The 20941-nt window shown below is 47.0% G+C and overlaps 1 protein-coding gene across 15 annotated transcripts in view; it reads right to left on the bottom strand.

Moving 5' to 3' along the window:
• DLG1 (discs large MAGUK scaffold protein 1) overlaps nucleotides 1-20941 on the bottom strand; it is a 740792-nt gene that overhangs the window by 469631 nt on the left and 250220 nt on the right. For 7 of the 15 annotated variants that reach the window (XM_045030006.1, XM_045030008.1, XM_045030017.1 and 4 more), the window contains exons 11-12: nucleotides 11538-11694; nucleotides 1752-1854 (exon numbers count right to left, since the gene is read on the bottom strand). The exons of the other annotated variants lie outside the window; for them this stretch is intronic. In XM_045030006.1, coding sequence (XP_044885941.1) covers nucleotides 1752-1854; nucleotides 11538-11694 — 260 coding nt within the window. The remainder of the gene's footprint in view (nucleotides 1-1751; nucleotides 1855-11537; nucleotides 11695-20941) is intronic. 15 annotated transcript variants of the gene reach the window in all.

Below are 20941 nucleotides of genomic sequence, written 5' to 3'. Positions count from 1 at the left end.
CATCTAGTGTGGCCTTGTGTATAGCACAGACCATAGAATTTCACTGAGTCATCCCTGAATTAAGCCCAATAACTTGCATTTGCCTATCTTCCAGAAAGACATCCAATCCAGACTTGAAGACTGCCAGAAATGGGAAGTGGGTATTCACCCATGAAAGCTTATGCTCCAATACGTCTGTTAGTCTACAAGGTGCCACAGGACTCTTTGTCGCTTTTTACAGATCCAGACTAACACAGCTACCCCTCTGATACTAAAAGTCTGGTTACCTGCAGTAATCAGCCTCCACCACCACGGTCAGGAAGAGCAGCAGCTGCTACTGGAGCACGGAGGAGCAGCTCTGCTTAGCAACTGCTGCTCTTCCCTATGCTCAGCCTGACAGAGAGAACTGGCTGGCTCATGGACCAGGCTCCAAAGTAGGTACTGGCACCATTAGAGAGAGAGAGAGAGAGAGAGAGAGAGAGAGAGAGTGTGTGTGTGTGTGAGAGAGAGAGAGAGAGAGAGACCTGTCTGCTCCCACATCCCAGTCCCTCGCTCCAGAGACCCCCTCGCCCCGTTGTGCCCCATTTCCTCACCCCGGCCCCTCGCTCCAGGGACTGACCTCCCCACCCCTTGCTTCAGGGACTGCGCCCTCCACTCCACTATGCCCTGTTTTCCCCGCCCAGCCCCTTGCTCCAGGGTCCATGCCCCCCACTCTGCTGTGCCCTCATTTCCCCACCTTAGCCCCTCGCTCTGGAGACTGACCCCTGCCGTGCCCTGCTGTGCCCTGTTTGGGCAGGCTCCACATCAGCCCCTTCCATCCTGCAGTTGGTGGGTGAGTCCTGGAGGATGGGGGAGTGAGCGACGGAGGCAGGATTGGGGAGCGAGCGATGGGGGGGTGGGGGGGTGGACCAGATGGGGCAGGACATCAGAGGAAGGGGGCATGACCTCTAAGTAAGGGGTGGGGCAGGGGTGTTTGGTTTTCAGGGATTAGAAAGTTGGCAACCCTAGCAGGGACACACAGGTACAGGGGACTGAGTGAGGGTGCTGGGACACATGATGACAGGGTGGCTGAATGGGGATGCAGGGACTCACGGGAACAGGGATGGATGTGCCTGACTGATTGGGAGAGGCTAGGGGTCAGCCATGTCTGCAGGGAGGAGGATCTCCCAACTGCCTAACAATCTCTCGCACACCCCTCAAAAAACCTGTTCCATACTTCTCCCCACCCACACCCAACAACCCTCCAGGTTCGCTCCCAGGCTCCTTCCCAGCAATTTCTTCCCTCTCCCTCAGCTCCTCCATCACCCCACTCCCTCAAGCCTTTGCACTGCTTCTGAGGGGTGCGGGAAATATGTTTCTGTATTGTAGTTTAAATGAATTATTACTCAAAGTTCTGTATTAATATTAAGAGTAAGGAATCTATTTATCAAAAAATATTTTTTGAATTTTTGTTGTTGTCTGTATTGTTACAGACATACTTCTTGACTGGTATTTTGAAATAAATTACCAAAATAATTGAAACTGGCATGATTATACTGTGTTATTTTGATAAATAAAATATGCAGAATTTTAAAATATTGTGCACTGAATTTTTAATTTTTTTGGCACAGAATTCCCTCAGGAGTAATATGTCAATGACAATTACATGAATTTCTCTTCTTCCCTCAAAGCATGTCTAAGTTTTCTTGTAAAAACTTTGACAGCCATAGAAAGTTAATCTTTAAAACCTTTGTGTTATATAAGTGTAATATGAATAAGAAGAATTCTCTTGCCTTCTGGACGGTATTGTGCAACAATGGTTACTGCTTGGCCTGCATTCTTCAAGGCTGCTGCTGCTTGTTCATGGGTTGCAGCTTTAAGGTCTACACCATTTACCTACAAATAAAATGTAAACATCTCTTTATCAGAGTAAACAATAATGTTAATGAAATTTATCACAGAATATAGTTTTAATATACAAGTGGGTAAAAATTCATACAAAGTAACTAGGGCTGTCAAGTATCTGTACTGTAAAAAAAAAAAAGAAAAAGACGGTTACTCACCGTTGTAACTGTTGTTCTTCGAGATGTGTTGCTCAGATCCATTCCAGTTAGGTGTGCGCGCGCCGCGTGCACGCTCGTCGGAAGATTTTTACCCTGCCAACACTCGGTGGGTCGGCTGGGCGCCCCCTGGAGTGGCGCCGTTATAGCACCAGATATTTACCCCTGCCGACCCACCCGCCCCTCAGTTCCTTCTTGCTGGCTACTCTGACAGTGGGGAAGGAGGGCGGGTTTGGAATGGATAGGAGCAACACATCTCGAAGAACAACCGTTACAACGGTGAGTAACCATCTTTTCTTCTTCGAGTGATTGCTCATATGCATTCCAGTTAGGTGATTCCCAAGCCTTACCTAGGCGGTGAGGTCGGAGTGAGATGTGGCAGCCAAAGGCTGCATCGTCTCTGGATTGTTGGACCAATGCGTAGTGTGAAGCAAAGGTGTGAACTGATGACCAGGTAGCTGCCCGAATATTTCCTGGATGGGGACATGAGCCAGGAAGGCGGCAGAAGAGGCCTGCGCTCTTGTAGACTGGGCAGTGAGATGGCTAGCGGGAACGTTCTGCATCAGAACGTTCGTAGCACGTTCTGATGCAGGATGTCACCCAAGATGAGATCCATTGGGAAGAGACCGGCATGCCCTTCATACGGTCTGCTACCGCTACAAATAGCTGAGGCGAATGCCGAAAGGGTCTTGTTCTCTCTATATAAAAAGCGAGAGCCCTACGGACGTCCAAAGTATGTAGCTGTTATTCCCGGTGTGATAAGTGCGGCTTCGGGAAGAAAACTGGAAGGAAGATGTCCTGATTGACATGAAAAGCAGACATCACCTTAGGGAGGAAGGAGGGGTATGGCTGCAGTTGCACCTTGTCCTTATGGAAGACCATATAAGGGGGATCAGCCGTCAAGGCACGAAGCTCAGAGACTCGCCTCGCCGAGGTGATAGCGACGAGTAAGGCCGTCTTCCAGGAAAGGTATAGCAGGGAACAGCTGGCCATAGGCTCGAAGGGGGCCCCCATAAGCTTGGTCAACACAAGGTTTAAGTCCCAGGTAGGGGTTGGGCGTCGGACCTGCGGATACAGCCGTTCCAGTCCCTTAAGGAACCTGGAAACCATAGGGTGGGAAAAAATAGAACGGCCACTTTTGCCTGGGTGGAAGGCAGAAATAGCCACCAAGTGAACCTTTAAAGAAGAGACCGCCAGACCCTGCTCCTTCAGGGACCAGAGGTAATCCAGGACAGTAGGGATAGATACCCATCCGGGGACTAAGTTGTTCTGATCGCACCAGTGTGAGAAATGCTTCCACTTGGCGAGATAAGTCGTTCTAGTGGAAGGCTTCCTGCTCCCCAAAAGAACCTGCTGCACCGAGGCAGAGCAACGTAACTCAGCTTGGTTCAACCATGTAGGAGCCATGCCGTGAGATGAAGGGATTGCAGGTCCGGGTGATGAAGCCTGCCGAAGTCCTGCGTTATGAGGTCCGGCCACAGTGGCAGGGGAATCGGATCCGCCACTGAGAGGTCAAACAGCAGGGTGTACCAATGCTGCCTCGGCCATGCTGGAGCAATGAGGATGAGGTTGGCTCTGTCCCTCCGGAGCTTGAGCAGCACTCTGTGAATGAGGGGAAACGGCGGAAAGGCATAAAACAGGTGCCTCGTCCACGGGAGGAGAAATGCGTCTGAGAGGGAGCCCGGGGAGCGTCCCTGGTAGGAGCAGAACACGTGGCATTTCCTGTTCTCTCTGGAGGCAAAGAGGTCTACGCGGGGAAAGCCCCACCTCCGGAAAACTGAATGGATGACGTCGGGACGGATCGACCACTCGCGAGACAGGAATGACCTGCTGAGGCGATCTGCCAGAGTGTTCTGTACTCCTGGGAGAAAAGACGCTACTAAATGAATAGAGTGGGCTATGCAAAAGTCCCACAGGTGAATGGCTTCTTGGCAAAGTAGGGAGGAATGCGCCCCGCCGTGTCTGTTTATGTAAAACATTGTTGTTGTGTTGTCTGTGAACACGGATACACAGCGGCCTTGTAGATGGACTCGAAACGCCTGGCACGCTAGGCGGACTGCCCTCAGCTCCCTCACGTTGATATGTAAGGCCTGCTCCTGGGGTGACCAGAGGCCTTGAGTGTGTAGGTTCCCAAGATGGGCACCCCAACCTAGAGATGATGCGTCCGTGGTCAGTGCCACTGAGGGTTGGGGAGGGTGGAACGGTACCCCTGCACAAACTACCGCGGGGTCTAACCACCAAGTGAGGGAGTCGAGGATTGTCCTGGGGATCGTGACCACCGAGTCTATATTGTCCCTGTGTGGACGGTATAGTGAAGCGAGCCATGTTTGGAAGCGCCGAAGCCGCAGTCTCGCGTACATGGTCACAAAGGTGCATGACGCCATGTGACCTAAGAGGCCGAGGCAGATGCGCACCGACGTTGTCGGGAAGGATTGGAAACTTTGAATGATCGAAGACATTGCCTGAAAACGTGGCAGAGGGAGGCAGGCCCTGGCCAGATTGGAGTCCAGAACTGCTCCAATAAAGTCCATCCTTTGCGTTGGAGTCAGAGTAGACTTTTCAACGTTGACCATGAGGCCTAGCCTCCCGAAGAGGTCTTTGACTACCCGCAGGTGCTAGGATACTTGCAGCTGGGAAGTCCCTCGAATCAGCCAATCGTCGAGGTACGGGTAGACGTGTATTTAACGACGGCAGAGGGCGGCAGCGACTACGGCCATGCATTTGGTGAAGACTCTCGGGGCCGTAGAAAGGCCGAAGGGAAGCACCGTGAACTGGAAGTGCTGTTGGTTGACCACAAACCGGAGATACCGTCTGTGCGGCGGGTAAATGGCAATATGGAAGTACGCGTCCTTCATATCGAGGGCGGCATACCAGTCTCCCGGATCCAAGGATGGGATGATGGTCCCCAGGGTTACCATGCGGAACTTGAGTTTTACCATAAATTTGTTGAGTTCTCGCAGGTCCAGGATCGGTCGAAGACCGCCCTTCGCCTTGGGGATTAAAAAGTAGCGGGAATAGAATCCCTTGCCCCGCATATCCTCTGGCACCTCCTCTATGGCTCCCAGATTTAGGAGTGTATGGACCTCTTGGAAGAGGAGTTGCTCGTGAGAGGGGTCCCTGAAGAGGGAGGGCGGGAAGAAAGAAATTGGAGGTAGTATCCCGCTTCCACCGTGCAGAGGACCCAACGGTCGGAGGTCAGCTGGGACCAGGCAGGGAGGAAATGGGAGAGACGGTTGAAAAAGGAGGGTGAAGGATCCGTCAGGGAAACTGGTGGGTTGTCCTCGGGCGTCCCATCAAAAGTTTTGTTTTGGCCCCGTAGGAGGTTTAGGGAGCGCTTGACTTTGGTTTCCCTGAGGGCCAGACTGTCTCCACCGATTCCCCCTGCCATGACGTCTGGTCGTATCCTGACGCGGCCTGGGCTGGTTATAAGGGCGGTATGGTTGGGGCCTGAAGGACCTACGTTGGGTCACCGGTGTGTGCATGCCCAATGAGTGCAGAGTCTCAAGGACAATCGCATCATAATGCAATCTGGGGTTGGTTTTGTCCGAAAAAAGACCCTGCCCATCGAAGGGCAAATCCTGAATTGTCTGCTGCAATTCTGGAGGTTGGCCTGAGGCTTGTAGCCAGGAGATGCGTCTCATTGTTACCCCAGATGCGAGCGTTCTGGCTGCCGAGTCCGCTGCATCCAGAGAGGCCTGGAGGGAAGTTCTTGCCACTTTTTTACCCTCCTCTAGTAGGGCCGTAAATTCTGTGCGGGACTCCTGGGGAACGAGTTCTGCAAACTTCCCCACAGACACCCACGTATTGAAGTTATAGAGACTTAGGAGGACTTGCTGATTTGCCACCCTAAGCTGGAGGCCTCCAGCCGAGTATATCTTACGGCCTAGGAGGTCCATGCGCCTAGCCTCCTTTGCCTTAGGAGCTGGTGCCTGCTGGCCATGGTGCTCCCATTCGTTCACGGATTGGACCACCAGGGAGCAAGGAGGTGGGTGGGTGTAGAGATATTCGTAGCCCTTAGACGGGACCATATATTTTCTCTCTACTCCCCTAGCCGTAGGTGTAACGGAAGCTGGGGATTGCCAAATCATGTCCGCATTGGCTTGTATCATACGAATGAACAGGAGAGCCACTCGAAGGGGTGCATCCACCGTTAATATGTCCACCACGGGGTCCTCTATCTCAGCAACCTCCTCCACCGGTAAATTCATATTTTGGGCCACTCTCCGCAAGAGGTCTTGATGGGCTCTGAGATCTATAGGAGGAGGACCAGAGGAGGATGTTCCTGCCACAGCCTCATCAGGAGAGGAGGAGGAGGAGGAGAGGCCCGGTACCAAAGGGTCCTGCGGTGGGTCATTGAGTGGCGGAGCCCCATCTGCATCAGGCGGAATCTCAGGCTCTGCAGATTCAAGTGGTTCCTCATCTGTGCCCGCGGGAGGAGGACGGCTCACACGTTAAGCCATGAAGGGGGCACCTTGTGCCTCGTGGTATGCCCACGGAGTCCAGAAGGCCCACTGATGAGGACCTTGCTCCTGGCTTTGAACCTCTGGATGCTGGTGGTAAGAAGCACTGCCAGCTTGGGATGATAATGACGTGTGCCTCGAAGGCCACGGTGGTGCCGAGAGACCCTGGCAAGGTGCCGCTGATCCGGACGTTCAGTCCCGGAGCGGTACTGATGAGCGGTACCACTCGTGTTGGTGCCGCGAATGAGACCGGGACCATCTACCGTGCCGGGAGGTCGACCGTGATCTCGAGTCTCTGTGCCGGGAGTGGCTGCAGGACGCACGGTACCGGGAGCGGTACCAAGAGCCGGATCGGTGCTGAGAGCGTCTGTCCGGCGACCGAGATGTTGAACGTCTCCGCGAGTACGACCAGTACCGCGACTGCGATCTGGAATGACGCCTCTCTTGCTGGCCTCATCATGGCCGGCATGCCGACGGACTGGATAACCCGCACCGGTGGTGCCGGGGGTTGAAGCAGCATCGACTCCGTCAGCGCGATGAGCTCTCGTGCCGTCGAGAAGGTCTCCGGCGTAGAAGAGAGAGCTAGCTCAACCGCAGCGTGAACCAGGGAGCTATGTGGTACCGGACTCGACGGCCCTTGCGGTGCCGGAATTGACAGTGCCCCGCTAGGAGGAGCTGCCAACTGCAGTGCCGGTGTTGACGGTGCCGGCGCGGAAGCTGGGGTCCGACATACAGACCTGGGTGCGTGCTCCTTCCTCGAGGATGTGGCCGGAGCAGCATGACGTTTCCCAGACGGGGAAAGAGATCGGTGCTGAGGAGCCGGTGCCGGCTGATGACGGTGTCGGGAGTCCTTCTCGGTACCAGAGTGAGCCGGTGCCGAAGGTGCGCTCCTCACCGATGCGGACTGTTGAGTGGTCGGTGCCAGCGCCGCAGGACTAAGTGCTTTAAGCGAAAGTCCCGCTCCTTCTTTGTTCTTGGCTTGAACGACTTGCAAATTCGGCACTTGTCAGTCAGGTGAGATTCTCCTAAGCACTTTAGGCAAGATTTGTGAGGATCTCCCACCAGCATCGGCTTCTGGCACGCCGAGCACGGTTTAAATCCCGGTGCCTTGGGCATGAGCCCGCACCGGGTCGGAGGAAAAGGGGCTACTCCCCCAATCCCCCAGTCAAGTATATACACTAACTATGACTAAACTTACAAAAACTAACTATAACTACAATGACTTGAACTATATATACGAGAAATAGTAAATAACAGCGAGAAGCTAGGGTCAGCAAAGCCGCTCTCCACCGTTCCAACGACCGTCACGGGCGGTAAGAAGGAACTGAGGGGTGGGTGGGTCGGCAGGGGTATATATCTGGCGCTATAGCGGCGCCACTCCAGGGGGCATCCAGCCAACCCACCGAGTGTTGCTAGGGTAAAAATCTTCCGACGAGCGTGCACACGGCGCGTGCACACCTAACTGGAATGGATATGAGCAATCACTCGAAGAAGAACAGTATTTTTCAATTCACCTAATACAAGTACTGTAATGTAATCTCTTTATCATGAAGTTGAACTTACAAATGTAGATTTATGTACAAAAAAAATAAATGTAGAATTATTATGCACTCAAAAATAAAACAATGTAAAATTTTAGAGCCTGCAAGTCCACTCAGTCATACTTCTTGTTCAGCCAATCGTTCAAACAAACAAGTTTGTTTACATTTGCAGGACATAATGCTGCCCACTTCTTGTGTATAATGTCACCTGAAAGTGAGAATAGGAGTTCTTGTGGCACTGTTGTAGCCAGCATCACAGTTTTAATTGCACTGTTAAATAATAGAATACCTATTGAAATGTATTAAATATTTTGGATGTTTTTCTACATTTTCATGTTTGTTAAAAAAAAATAGTGCATTAGTTAAATTTGAGACTGAACTTCTGGGGGAGAATTGTATGTCCCCTACTCTGTTTTACCCAGATTCTGCCATATATTTCCTGTTATAGCAGTCTCAGATGATGACCCAGCACACGTTCATTTTAAGAACACTTTCACAGCAGATTTGACAAAATGCAAAGAAGGTACCAATGTGAGATTTCTAAGGATAGATACAGCATTCAAACCAAGGTTTAACAATCTGAAGTGCCGTCCAAAATCTGAGAGGAACAAGGTGTGGAGAATGTTTTCAGATGTCTTAAAAGAGCAACACGCTGATGCGGAAACTACAGAACCCGAACCACCAAAAAAGAAAATCAAACTTCTGCTGCTGGCATCTGACGCAGATGCATCGGTCTGCTCTGCTTTGGATCGTTATCGAGCAGAACCCGTCATCTGGAATGGTGGTTGAAGCATGAAGGGACATATGGTGCCATGTGAAAGCCTGTTCTCACTTTCAGGTGACATTGTAAACAAGAAGTGGGCAGCATTATCTCCTGCAAATTGTAACCAAACTTGTTTGTCTGAGTGATTGGCTGAAGTAGGGCTGAGTGGACTTGTAGATTCTAAAGTTTTACATTGTTTTATTTTTGAATGCAGTTATTTTTTGTACATAATTCTACATTTGCAAGTTCAACTTTCATTATTAAGAGATTGCACTACGGCACTTGTATTAGGTCAGGGGTCCCCAATGTGGTGCCTGCGGGCGCCATGGCGCCCGCGGGGGCATCTAAATGCGCCCGCGTCCTGGCCGGCGGTGGAGCGTCCACAGAAATGCCGCCGAATTTCTGTGGTGTTTCGCCTCTCAATGATGCCACTTGCCGCCGACAAGCGACATCGAGAGGCATCACCGCCGAAATGCCACAGAAATTCGGCGGCATTTCGGCGGATGCTCCACCGCCGCCACGGTCCTTTGTTTGGCGCCCACCAGACGAAAATGTTGGGGACCACTGTATTATGTAGCTAATGTAGTGCCCATCTTTAAAAAAGGGAAGAAGGAAGATCCAGGGAACTACAGGCCAGTCAGTCTCACCTCAGTCCCTGGAAAAATCATGGAACAGGTCCTCAAGGAATCAATCCTGAACCACTTAAAGGAGGGGAAAGTGATCAGGAACAGTCAGCATGGATTCACCAAGGGCAAGTCATGCCTGACTAACCTAATTGCCTTCTATGACGAGATAACCGGCTCTGTGGATGAGGGGAAAGCAGTGGATGTACTATTTCTGGATTTTAGCAAAGCTTTTGATACAGTCTCCCACAGTATTCTTGCCAGCAAGTTAAAGAAGTCTGGGCTGGATGAATGGACGGTAAGGTGGATAGAAAACTGGCTAGATGGTCGGGCTCAACGGGTAGTGATCAATGGTTCCATGTCTAGATGGCAGCCGGTATCAAGTGGAGTGCCCCAAGGGTCGGTGCTGGGGCCGGTTTTGTTCAATATCTTCATTAACGATCTGGAGGATGGTGTGGACTGCACCCTTAGCAAGTTTGCAGATGACACTAAACTGGGAGGAGTGGTTGATACGCTGGAGGGTAGGGATAGGATACAGAGAGACCTAGACAAATTAGAGGATTGGGCCAAAAGAAATATGATGAGGTTCAACAAGGACAAGTGCAGAGTCCTGCACTTAGGACGGAAGAATCCCATGCACTGCTACAGACTAGGGACCGAATGGCTGGGTAGCAGTTCTGCAGAAAAGGACCTAGGGGTTACGGTGGACGAAAAGCTGAATATGAGTCAACAGTGTGCCCTTGTTGCCAAGAAGGCTAATGGCATTTTGGGTTGTATAAGTAGGGGCATTTCCAGCAGATCAAGGGATGTGATCATCCCCCTCTACTCAGCACTGGTGAGGCCTCATTTGGAGTACTGTGTCCAGTTTTGGGCCCCACACTACAAGAAGGATGTGGATAAATTGGAGAGAGTCCAGCGGAGGGCAACAAAAATGATTAGGGGGCTGGAGCACATGACTTATGAGGAGAGGCTGAGGGAACTGGGATTGTTTAGTCTGCAGAAGAGAAGAATGAGGGGGGATTTGATAGCTGCTTTCAACTACCTGAAAGGGGGTTCCAAAGAGGATGGATCTAGACTGTTCTCAGTGGTAGAAGATGACAGAACAAGGAGTAATGGTCTCAAGTTGCAGAGGGGGAGGTTTAGGTTGGATATTAGGAAAAACTTTTTCACTAGTAGGGTGGTGAAGAACTGGAATGGGTTACCTAGGGAGGTAGTGGAATCTCCTTCCTTAGAGGTTTTTAAGGTCAGGCTTGACAAAGCCCTGGCTGGGATGATTTAGTTGGGTTTGGTCCTGCTTTGAGCAGGGGGTTGGACTAGATGACCTCCTGAGGTCCCTTCCAACCCTGAGATTCTATGATTCTATGATTCTATGATTAGGTTGTAATAAAAAAATAAATATAAAATGAGCACTGTACACTTTGTATTCTGTGTTCTAATTGAAATCAGTATGTTGGAAAATGTAGAAAACAGCCAAAAATATTTAAATAAATGGTATTCTATTATTAACAGTGCGATTAATCACACGATTAATTTTTTTAATCACTTGACAGCCCTAAAAAAAGAGAAGGTTTGATAAATTACTTGGAATTGTCATACGGTACTGTTACACAATGCAGGGGGATCCTGAGAGAAGAGTGGGCCAGCTACAGGTTTTCTATCCCCATGTAGAGATATTCTACGTAACTGCTAAAGATCACACAGGAAGTCTGTGGCAGAGCACGAAACAATACCCATGCCTCCAAAGTCCCAGTCTAGTGGCCTAACCACTGCACCATCCTTCCTCTCTGCACACCCACAGGCAGAGCAGACTTGTATGGCCTATACACTTACCCATTTTATTTTTATGGGTCCAAAAAATTGATTTTCCCCTATTTTTGAACATAATAAATTAAAAAAACAAACAAACAACAGGTGGTATCAGGGTTTGTGAATTGTGGGGTGCATTACACCACCTCCCCCCAGAATGTTTGGCTTTTAAATCAGGTCTCTAAATCAGATAACATGAAACAGAATACTTACTCCTTGACCCACATTCTAAAAATTAGCCAAACTAATTCACTAGGTTCCCTTGTAATGAGTCATATAAGCCATCAAGGAGGAAATACATTTTTTTTTAAATTAATGAATCCTACCGAAATTATACGGTCTCCTTTCCTGAGCTCGCCACTCAGATCAGCAGGCCCTCCTGCGAGAATGAAAGAGATGAAAATTCCTTCTCCATCTTCCCCTCCCACAATGTTGAAACCGAGCCCTGTTGATCCACGATGTAGGACAACTTTTCTAGGTTCTCTAAAAGACAGAAGGCAATGATGAGATCATGGTCATTATGCATGAATCAGCGTACGGTTGTCAGATAGCACACTTCTCTTCTGTTACATGTGTATACTTATATTAGTTTTTACAGTGCAGTGTATAAAACTGTTGACATTCTATTCACTATTAACATACGATATGCATTCTAAATTTCACATAATCCTACATTTGTACTTGGCACTACACTGAGTCATGGATCAGGGCCTCATTGTGCTAGGCACTACATAAACACAACTTCCCGCCTCAAGGAGCTTACAATCTAAGTATAAGACAAAAGCCAGCATGTAGATACAACAAAGAGGGAAGCATACTCGTCATCTTGATAAGCAGAGGGCACTGATGTAATAATTGCAGACTAACAGTCCTATCCCAATTATAAGCTTAACTATGAGAAACTGGATAAAATAATTATTAAATGTTCCAATCATCGATAACAAATGTTAATGGGAAGGGCATAAAAGACTGGGCTAGGCCTATTGGTATAACTCAGGGACTGTGTTAACATCATGTAAATAAGAGGAGTGTGGGACCTGAGACCAATGTACCAAAATTGGTGTCAGACATTAGGCATACTGGTGGACTACCTACATGCCTCCAGCTTCCATCCAGGATACACTACACGATCCATTGTCTACAGCCAAGCTTTAAGATACAACTGCATTTGTTCCAATCCCTCAGACAGGGACAAACACCTACAAGATCTCTATCAAGCATTCTTAAAACTACAATACCCACCTGCTGAAGTGAAAAAAACAGATTGACAGAGCCAGAAGAGTACCCAGAAGTCACCTACTACAGGACAGGCTCAACAAAGAAAATAACAGAACTCCACTAGCCGTCATCTTCAGCCCCCAACTAAAACCTCTCCAGAGCATCACCAAAGATTTACAACCTATCCTAAAAGATGATCCCTCACTCTCACAGATCTTCGGAGACAGACCTGTCCTCGCTTACAGACAGCCTCCCAACCTGAAGCAAATACTCACCAGCAACCACACACCATACAACAAAAACACTAACCCAGGAACCTATCCTTGCAACAAAGCCCGATGCCAACTCTGTCCACATATCTATTCAAGTGACACCATCATAGGACCTAATCACATCAGCCACGCCATCAGGGGCTCGTTCACCTGCATATCTACCGAAGTGATATATGCCATCATGTGCCAGCAACGCCCCTCTGCCATGTGCATTGGCCAAACCGGACAGTCTCTACGGAAAAGAATAAACGGACACACATCTGACATCAGAAATCATAACATTCAAAAACCAGTATGAGAACACTTCAACCTCTCTAATCACTCAGTGACAGGCGTTAAGGTGGCAATTTTGCAACAGAAAAGCTTCAAAAACAGACTCCAAGGAGAAGCTGCTGAACTTCAATTAATATGCAAACTAGATACCATTAACTTAGGTTTGAACAGAGACTGGGAATGGCTCGGTCATTACACTAATTAAATCTATTTCCCCATATTAAAGTATCCTCACACCTTCGTGTCAACTGTCTAAAATGGGCCATCTTGATTATCACTTCAAAAGTTTTTCTCCCCTGCTGATAATAGCTTCTCTTAATTAATTAGCCTCTTACAGTTGGTATGGGTACTTCCACGTTTTCATGTTCTCGGTATGTATATATATATCTTCTTACTGTATGTTCCATTCTATGCATCCGATGAAGTGGGCTGTAGCCCAAGAAAGCTTATGCGCAAATAAATTTGTTAGTCTCTAAGGTGCCACAAGTACGCCTGTTCTTTTTGCTGTATCTTGGAGAGACTGATAAGAGCATGTGCTGTGCCTGTGTTTCTCCAATTGTGAGGGTGCAAGTAAATGTCAGCACCAAAGACAGAAGCTGGATTTTCTATTTTTGCTGTCTTCAAGAAAGTAAGACTGGACTCTAACAGCAGCAGCTCCAACCAACCTCTCTTTTTCCCCAAAAGAACAGTTATTACCATTTTAATGCTATCTAAAAGACTGCCAAGTGTGTGTGTGTGTGCGTGCGCGCTATAAAAGCTCTCTACAGCTAAAGGGAAAGGGAAAAAGGAGTGTTATTAAATGAAAGCCTTAGTTAATACTTTATATTTCAGATGCCTTAACTGTTTTTCCTTCTTTTTCTGTATCTTTAATAAAAGGTTTAAAAAATGTAATGGTGTGATTTTCATAGGATTAAGCAGGCCAAAGTCTCTGTACTTGAAACAAAACCTTTAACTGAGTTTAATTGTTTAGTGCTATTCAGTGACAGATCATATTAACACTTTTGACTCTGTGCCCATTTATTCCAACAAAATTAACACAACAGAACAGCACACTTCCCCATTCTTTATTTTATATCCCCATCTCCTCTCTGTTCCTTTTTTTAAAAACCTCTATTTCTGTCCTTGAAATAGCATTCCCCCTTTTCCAATGCAACAAATGTCCTCCCTCTCCATAAATCTACTTTCTGCTTAGCCTTGCATCATGGATGACTCTGCCCGCAATCTCTCCGGCCTAGTCCTTTGTTTGTTATCTATTTACTTTGACACGTCATCAAGAAGAAGCAGTCTTGTGGCTAAGGCACAGTACTGGAAGCTTCTTCCTGGCTCTGCCACAATCTCCTTACATGACCTAAGGCAGTTTTTCTTCATCTGCAAAATGTGGATAATGTCTATCTATAGATTATCATAGAGCTAAATTTGTTATTTGTAAGATACTTAGAGGTCCTGACATAGAAGACATTACATTATAAGTAGTAAGTACTAATTATATACTTCTCCTGTTTTGCTAAATGTTAACCAATATCCATTTCTTTCTTTTTACTGAAGATGACTCAGCTGAGCTGTTCAGTATCCATGAAGCAGCATGAAGGACTGTGGGAATTTTAAAAAATAGCGCAAAAATATGATGGGATGGATGTGAGGGAACTGTGGGAATTTGACCCCAATTCTCCCACAATTTCCTGAGAGAAGTGCTAGTATCCCCCAACACACTGCAAAAAGTGTCCCAGAAGGCAATGTGCTGGACAGTGGTGCAGAGTACACTGAGATGCCAATATAATGCAGCGCGTCTTTTGCTGTGAGAATGCACTGCACTGGCAAAAGCAGCCAAGTGTGCGCACAGTGTAGCGAAACTGCAACATCAGCGGCTGAATGCCAGCGCAAATACTACCAGCAAAATTTTCTAATGTAGTCACGGTCTTAGTCTTACTGCTGCCAGTGGATACAGTAGCAAGGCAATGAAGAATTTCAGTAGAAGACGAGGAATTTAAGAATAGGTGAGAAACATCTGCCAGGGATGGTCTAGGTATACGTGGTCCAGCTCAGCGCATAGGGCTGGACTAGATGACCTCTGGAGGTCCCTTCCAGCCCTGAAGTTCTATGATAGTATGAATTTTCTAATATTTAAGTAGAAAAGTTCTGCACTACATTCAAATGATCACTAGAGTGCACTAAATAACTAGTCTCTGAACATTTGTGTCTTTGAAGACTTCCATTGAAATGATGAGCCAAAAACAAGCTGAATTTTTCTATGTAGAGGTTCTTGTCTCCTGTTTTTCAATATCTTTCCAGGATTCTTGATCTGTAAAACACATACTTTCTCCATGCCTAGACTCCTTTACTGACTCATTGTTGAGCCACGAGACTCCACTCCATCACTCATCTACAATCAGATTTCTGCCTTTGTAGAGAACTCTCTTGTTGAGATTATAAAGGCATATTGAATAGATACCACAAAGTTGAATGTGGCTCTGTGTCGGATTGTTCTGCATGAGAGTGTGAGAAACTGACATGCAAGTTTCAAGGTTGAGGCTACTTCTTATCTGCTGGTAGGCAGTAAACAGGATAATAAATTAGAAAGTGGGACAGAATGACAATTACCCAATGAAGTTACAGCTGCTGCTTGTGTGTACCTTATTAACCAATTAGCAATTGCTTGATTGCTTGGCCTTAATTGTATATAAGAGCATGCTGGAGAGTAATAAATGACTTTGCTTTCAATCATATTGATTGTTGAGCTTTGTTCACGCACGCCTGCGCTGCAACAAATGGTGACCCCGACGTGATTCGTATCGAATGAAAGTGTCGGTGGCCTGACCCAGGCGGAGAAGCCCTGAGCCCAGAGGCGAACGGCCAGGAGCCTGAGCCCAGAGGCGGGGAGTGCTTATCCGACGTGACTTGTATCGAGTGATGATAGTGTCGGGAGCCTGAGCCCAGAGGTGAACGGCCAGGAGCCTGAGCCCAGAGGCAGGCGGCCGGGAGCCGCGACGGGGAGTGCTGGAGAAGCCCCCGGGCGTCCGAAAAGAGAGGCGCGCCTGAGCCCTGAGGAGAGCGGCTATAAGCCGCGGTGGAGAAGAGCAGAGCAGCTAACGTGAGTACCGGTGTATCAGCTGAAGAAAAGATAACACAGAAGCCTTTATTGCACATTATGAAGCGGCAGGGAGAAAGGCTCCCCTTTGATATGTTATCCCGCCTGCTGCGGTGGGGACAGAGAAGGGAACCTTTTGTTAAGCCGAGTACAATTTTTAATAAAACTGTGTGGGAGCGGCTAGGCTCCAAGCTTTGGAAGTCGGTGGCTCAGGGCGATAAGGAAGCCTTTTCTCTGAGTCCAGTATGGAATAAGACAAAGAAGATAGTAAAAACTCTCGTGGCCGAGGCAGGAGTGCAGGCGGCCCTTTTTAAGCTTTTCCGCCCAACGCCTGAAATGCCTTCTGTGTTGTCGGTTGGAGCCAGGGAGTTTTTCGGTGGCAAGGACACGGTGATACCTTTGGCTTCCGACCTGGATAATGTTGCCCCTGTTATGGTTCCACTACCCTCCAATACGCCCGAGCCTATGAAAACAGCTTTGCCGTATGCACCCCCTCCCAAGCCATGCCGTGTCCACGGGACCTGGGGGTGTCACGAATGCGGGGAAATAAAGGAGGCTCGGGTGAGACATGTGCCATCACAGGTCTATCCCAATTTGACTACGCCTATTCAGTTTACCCAGTTTAATGTCTTTTATAAGAAAATGGAGCGCCAGGGTCAACAGCTGCAGGCCATTTATAATAAGTTAAATCAAATGCAAGGTCTTCCAGCTGGATCATTGTGGAAAGAGGGGGAGCAGGCAGAGGCTCGTGAGGAGGTGCTCCGCTGGAAGCGAGCCCTGGACGAGAAAGCTTTGGAGTGCATGGCACAGGCAGAGGCTCGTGAGCAGGCAGAGGCACGTGAGGAGGTGCTCCGCTGCAAGCGAGCCCTGGACGGGAAAACTTTGGAGTGCATGGCGCAGGCAGAGGCTCGTGCCGTGGCCCCGGAGGTCGTTCGGACCTACAAGCAAGTAAGTTGTTTTGGCAGAAGCCCGGAGAAGGCATCCTACGCTGGCTGGTCTGAGCCTGGGACAGTGCCGGGAAAACCGTTGTGCTTCTCCGGTATGAGCAGCAACAGCTGGGTGTTCTGACACAGGATTTACAGATTAAAAGAAGCCAAGCAGGGAAAGAAAAGGAACCAGAATGAGCTGATTGGAGACAGCTCATTCTTTTCTGGCCCCGGTCAAGGACATTGAGAACTGACCCTGGTGAAGAAACGAAGAATTGTACACAGGCAGGAAGAAATTTGGGACTCCTGCTGAAAAATGTGGTATTAATTGGATTTTGGGATTTATTCTACAGGCTGCGCCCTGTGTTTTGGATAAAAATTTTAGCATGTATTGCCCCCCCCCCCCCGATTGGATTGTAAATGATATTACCCCCCCCCCATTACTAACCCCAGCATGTGGACCGGTTGGGTTGGGGGGTGAGGGCTCTCACATACCGAACCCTGCCGGGTTCATGGGGAGGATGATTGTGGGATTAATTACCCCAGCTTTCTAGGGTTTAATTGTTTGTTGTTTTTTAAGTTTGAGAAAACTCTGCCAAAGGGTTTGCTGAGTATTTTCACGGGGGGAGTTGTGGGTTATTTAGGCATAAATTTAGGTAATTTGGGAGAATGGTTTTGAATTTATGTGACCCAAAGTACCTTTATGTAAAGTGCTTTTGTTAGCCTTATTAGATTTTTGTTAATTTTGTGTTATGTGCTGATTATTGGTTGTTGTAGATTGCTTGATATTAGATGTAGCCCCCACGGTGGGAAAGTACAGATAATTGCTTGCAGTAGAGATTAGAAGGGTGGGGGCTAGTTAAGAAGTATACCCTCCTAGCTAAATTGATAGTGGGATAAGTTAGTGTTTATGAAAGGAACGGTTTAGCAAGAGGAAATAAGGATCGGGCCCAGGCAGGCAGGCAATAGACAGAGAACTTGGAAAGGAAAAAAGGATCGGGCCCAGGCGGCGGGCAACAGACTACAAGCTTGGAAAACTGGTTGATAACCTTGAGGGTGTAGTTGATAGAAAAGGTAATTAACTACAAGCGAGTAATGTTAGGCAGAGTAAAAAGTTAACTCTGTGGTTGCTGGAGGGAATAGCAGTTGAATTTTGTAAAGATGCTAAAGAGAAAAGTTTTTGGTGTTTTTGAAATGTTTGTAAATAAATTTAGGCAAAGAAATTAGTTTGCAATTGTTTGGCCATGAATATTTTGTTGCATTAGTTGAAGATTGTATATTGTGCTATGTAATTGTAATTGTATTAGGCAAAGGGCATATAAGTGGTGATTTTTTTTTAGTGTTTAAAAGTAGAAGTTAATAGTAAGAATTTTTAGGCGGTGAATAGCTTTGAATTTAGAAGTTAGCCAGGATGCAATTGTATTACTGTAAATGATTTAATTGCTGAAGTGATTTCCCTGTTTTGCCTGAAATTAATAAGGACCATGCATTTTTTATGGAGTTTAAATTTATGTTTTATGTTTTGTTGTGGGGTGTGTTTTTTGGCCAGAATTGCTGTGGTGTCGTTAAAATGTTTGTGGTTTATGTTGTGTTTTTTTTTAGGACCCCCCCCCCCTCAGTGTCAGTTTGATCACCTGACATATGAGGGATGACTTGGTAATAGAAATTTGTCACAATTTGGTGTGCAATAGAGAATGGGGGAATCCTGCAGAATTTACACCATTTTTGTTGTTGTTGTATTTTGATGTTTTATGTTTTGTTTTGTTTGATGTTGTTGGTGTTGTATGTTGAGAATTGCATGGTTACAGGTGAGCCCTATAGCATAAGATAGATTATTTGTTTTTGGTTTTGTTTTGCACGCCTTTTGCTAAAAGTTTGGTGTAGTTTATTGGATGTTTTTAATTTTTTTTTTGTGTTTAAGAATAGGGGGGAGATGTCCGGTTGCATCTTCCCTATGCTGCCTTGGTGGAAAATTACAGCAGCGTGGTTACAAGAACAGAGGGATGAGATAAAGTTGTTATGCCAGAGCGAGGCAAATGCCAGGTGGCCTAGCTGAGATTGTTTTCAAGGTCCCAGATGGATTCCGGCGAAGTGGGTCCGGCCTTGGCTGATTTTGGCGCAGAGTGCCATAAATACAACGGCCTTCTGTATGCTGCCCCATGTTGCTGCAGTGGAAGCCCTTATTGGAAACCTGCTTTGTGGGTGTTTGCACCTTGGTGGAACCCTCCTGGCCCCTTGGGCCACTTGAGTTACCTGGAGGAGGGATGTATAGGTAAAAGTAGGGCACTGCGGAAGATATTGTTACGGTTTAGTTAGGCAGCTGGTGTTTAGATTTGCTTTTAGTTTTGCTGTGTAATAGATTGTAGTAATGTGATGCTATGAGCTGGGAATGTTTTGCTGTGCCTTCCCTTTTTTATTATGAGAAAAGGGGGGAGGTGTCGGATTGTTTTGCATGAGAGTGAGAGAAACTGACATGCAAGTTTCAAGGTTGAGGCTACTTCTTATCTGCTGGTAGGCAGTAAACAGGATAATAAATTAGAAAGTGGGACAGAATGACAATTACCCAATGAAGTTACAGCTGCTGCTTGTGTGTACCTTATTAACCAATTAGCAATTGCTTGATTGCTTGGCCTTAATTGTATATAAGAGCATGCTGGAGAGTAATAAATGACTTTGCTTTCAATCATATTGATTGTTGAGCTTTGTTCACGCACGCCTGCGCTGCAACAGCTCTGTATGCAACACCTACTTGTGTTTCACTTATCTAAATCCTTCTCTGCAGGAACTCCATATGACTTTGTGAATCCTTGATTTTTGACCTAGGCAAAATGCTGGAGTAAGAGTCTTTAAAAAGTATGTCTTCTCATTAAACAAACCCGAGTAAGAAAGAAAACTATTTTTTCCTAGCTTTTAATGGTGAAGAGAAGAAAGTAGGTCTTCAGTGTGATTCTATTTTAGGGATTTATAAAGGCAACCGTTACTTTGGACTGGTTCAATAGGAGGACAAATGTATAGAGAAACATGGAAAAATATCAAACACGGTCTGCAGGTTAGATATGGTATCAAAAGAGAGGTGGTAGTGTTAAATCTGCAACCTATAATTCGGGACTGTTTAATAAATCAGAAATCCACAAAGGTTTGCTATTGTCAATTTTGCTCTTTGTATGAAAAGTTCTGAACCTAAGTGTAGGTACTTTACAGAGAAATGGAAGGAATGGCTATAGGCCATATAAATGTTTATGATCCATAGCATACATGTATGTAGAATACAATAGCACAAGCTACAAACTACTCCCTACAACAACATACAGTAACTCCTCGCTTAACGTTGTAGTTATGTTCCTGAAAAATGTGATTTTAACAAAACAAAATTAAGCAAATCCAATTTCCCCATAAGAACTGATGTAAATTGGGGGGGGGGGTTAGGTTCCAGGGAAATTTTTTTCACCTGACAAAAGATTATATATATCTACATATACACACACACATATATACATATACATACACAGTATAAGTTTTAAACAAACAATTTAATACTGTACACAGCAATGATGATCAGGGCTGCTGAGAGCAGGTTCGGGACCAGGTGAAAAAAAAATTTTCGGGCCCCCAGCAAAGGTGGACCAGCTAAACAGAGCCAGGGAAGCCAGGTCCGGGTAATTTGTACCAGCTTCCCCGCCCTCTTATCGACCCTGATGATGATTGTGAAGCTTGGGGTTGAGGTGGTGAAGTGAAGAGCGTGGGATATTTCCCAGGGAATGCCTTACTACTAAATGACGAACAAGCTCTCAGTTGAGCCCTCAAGGGTTAATACATGGTTGTTAATGTAGCCTCACACCCTACAAGGCAGCACAAATAGAGGTCGGGGAGACAGCATGGCAGACAGACAGAGAGAGAGAGAGAGAGAGAGAGAGAGTGTGTGTGTGTGTGTGAGTGAGTGAGATGTGCATTGCCCC

Source organism: Mauremys mutica, chromosome 9 (genome assembly GCF_020497125.1).
Source record: "Mauremys mutica isolate MM-2020 ecotype Southern chromosome 9, ASM2049712v1, whole genome shotgun sequence".
Lineage (NCBI taxonomy): Eukaryota > Metazoa > Chordata > Testudines > Geoemydidae > Mauremys > Mauremys mutica.
The sequence above is the reverse complement of the archived record's forward strand: the minus strand, read 5'-3'. Positions and strand labels throughout refer to the sequence as shown.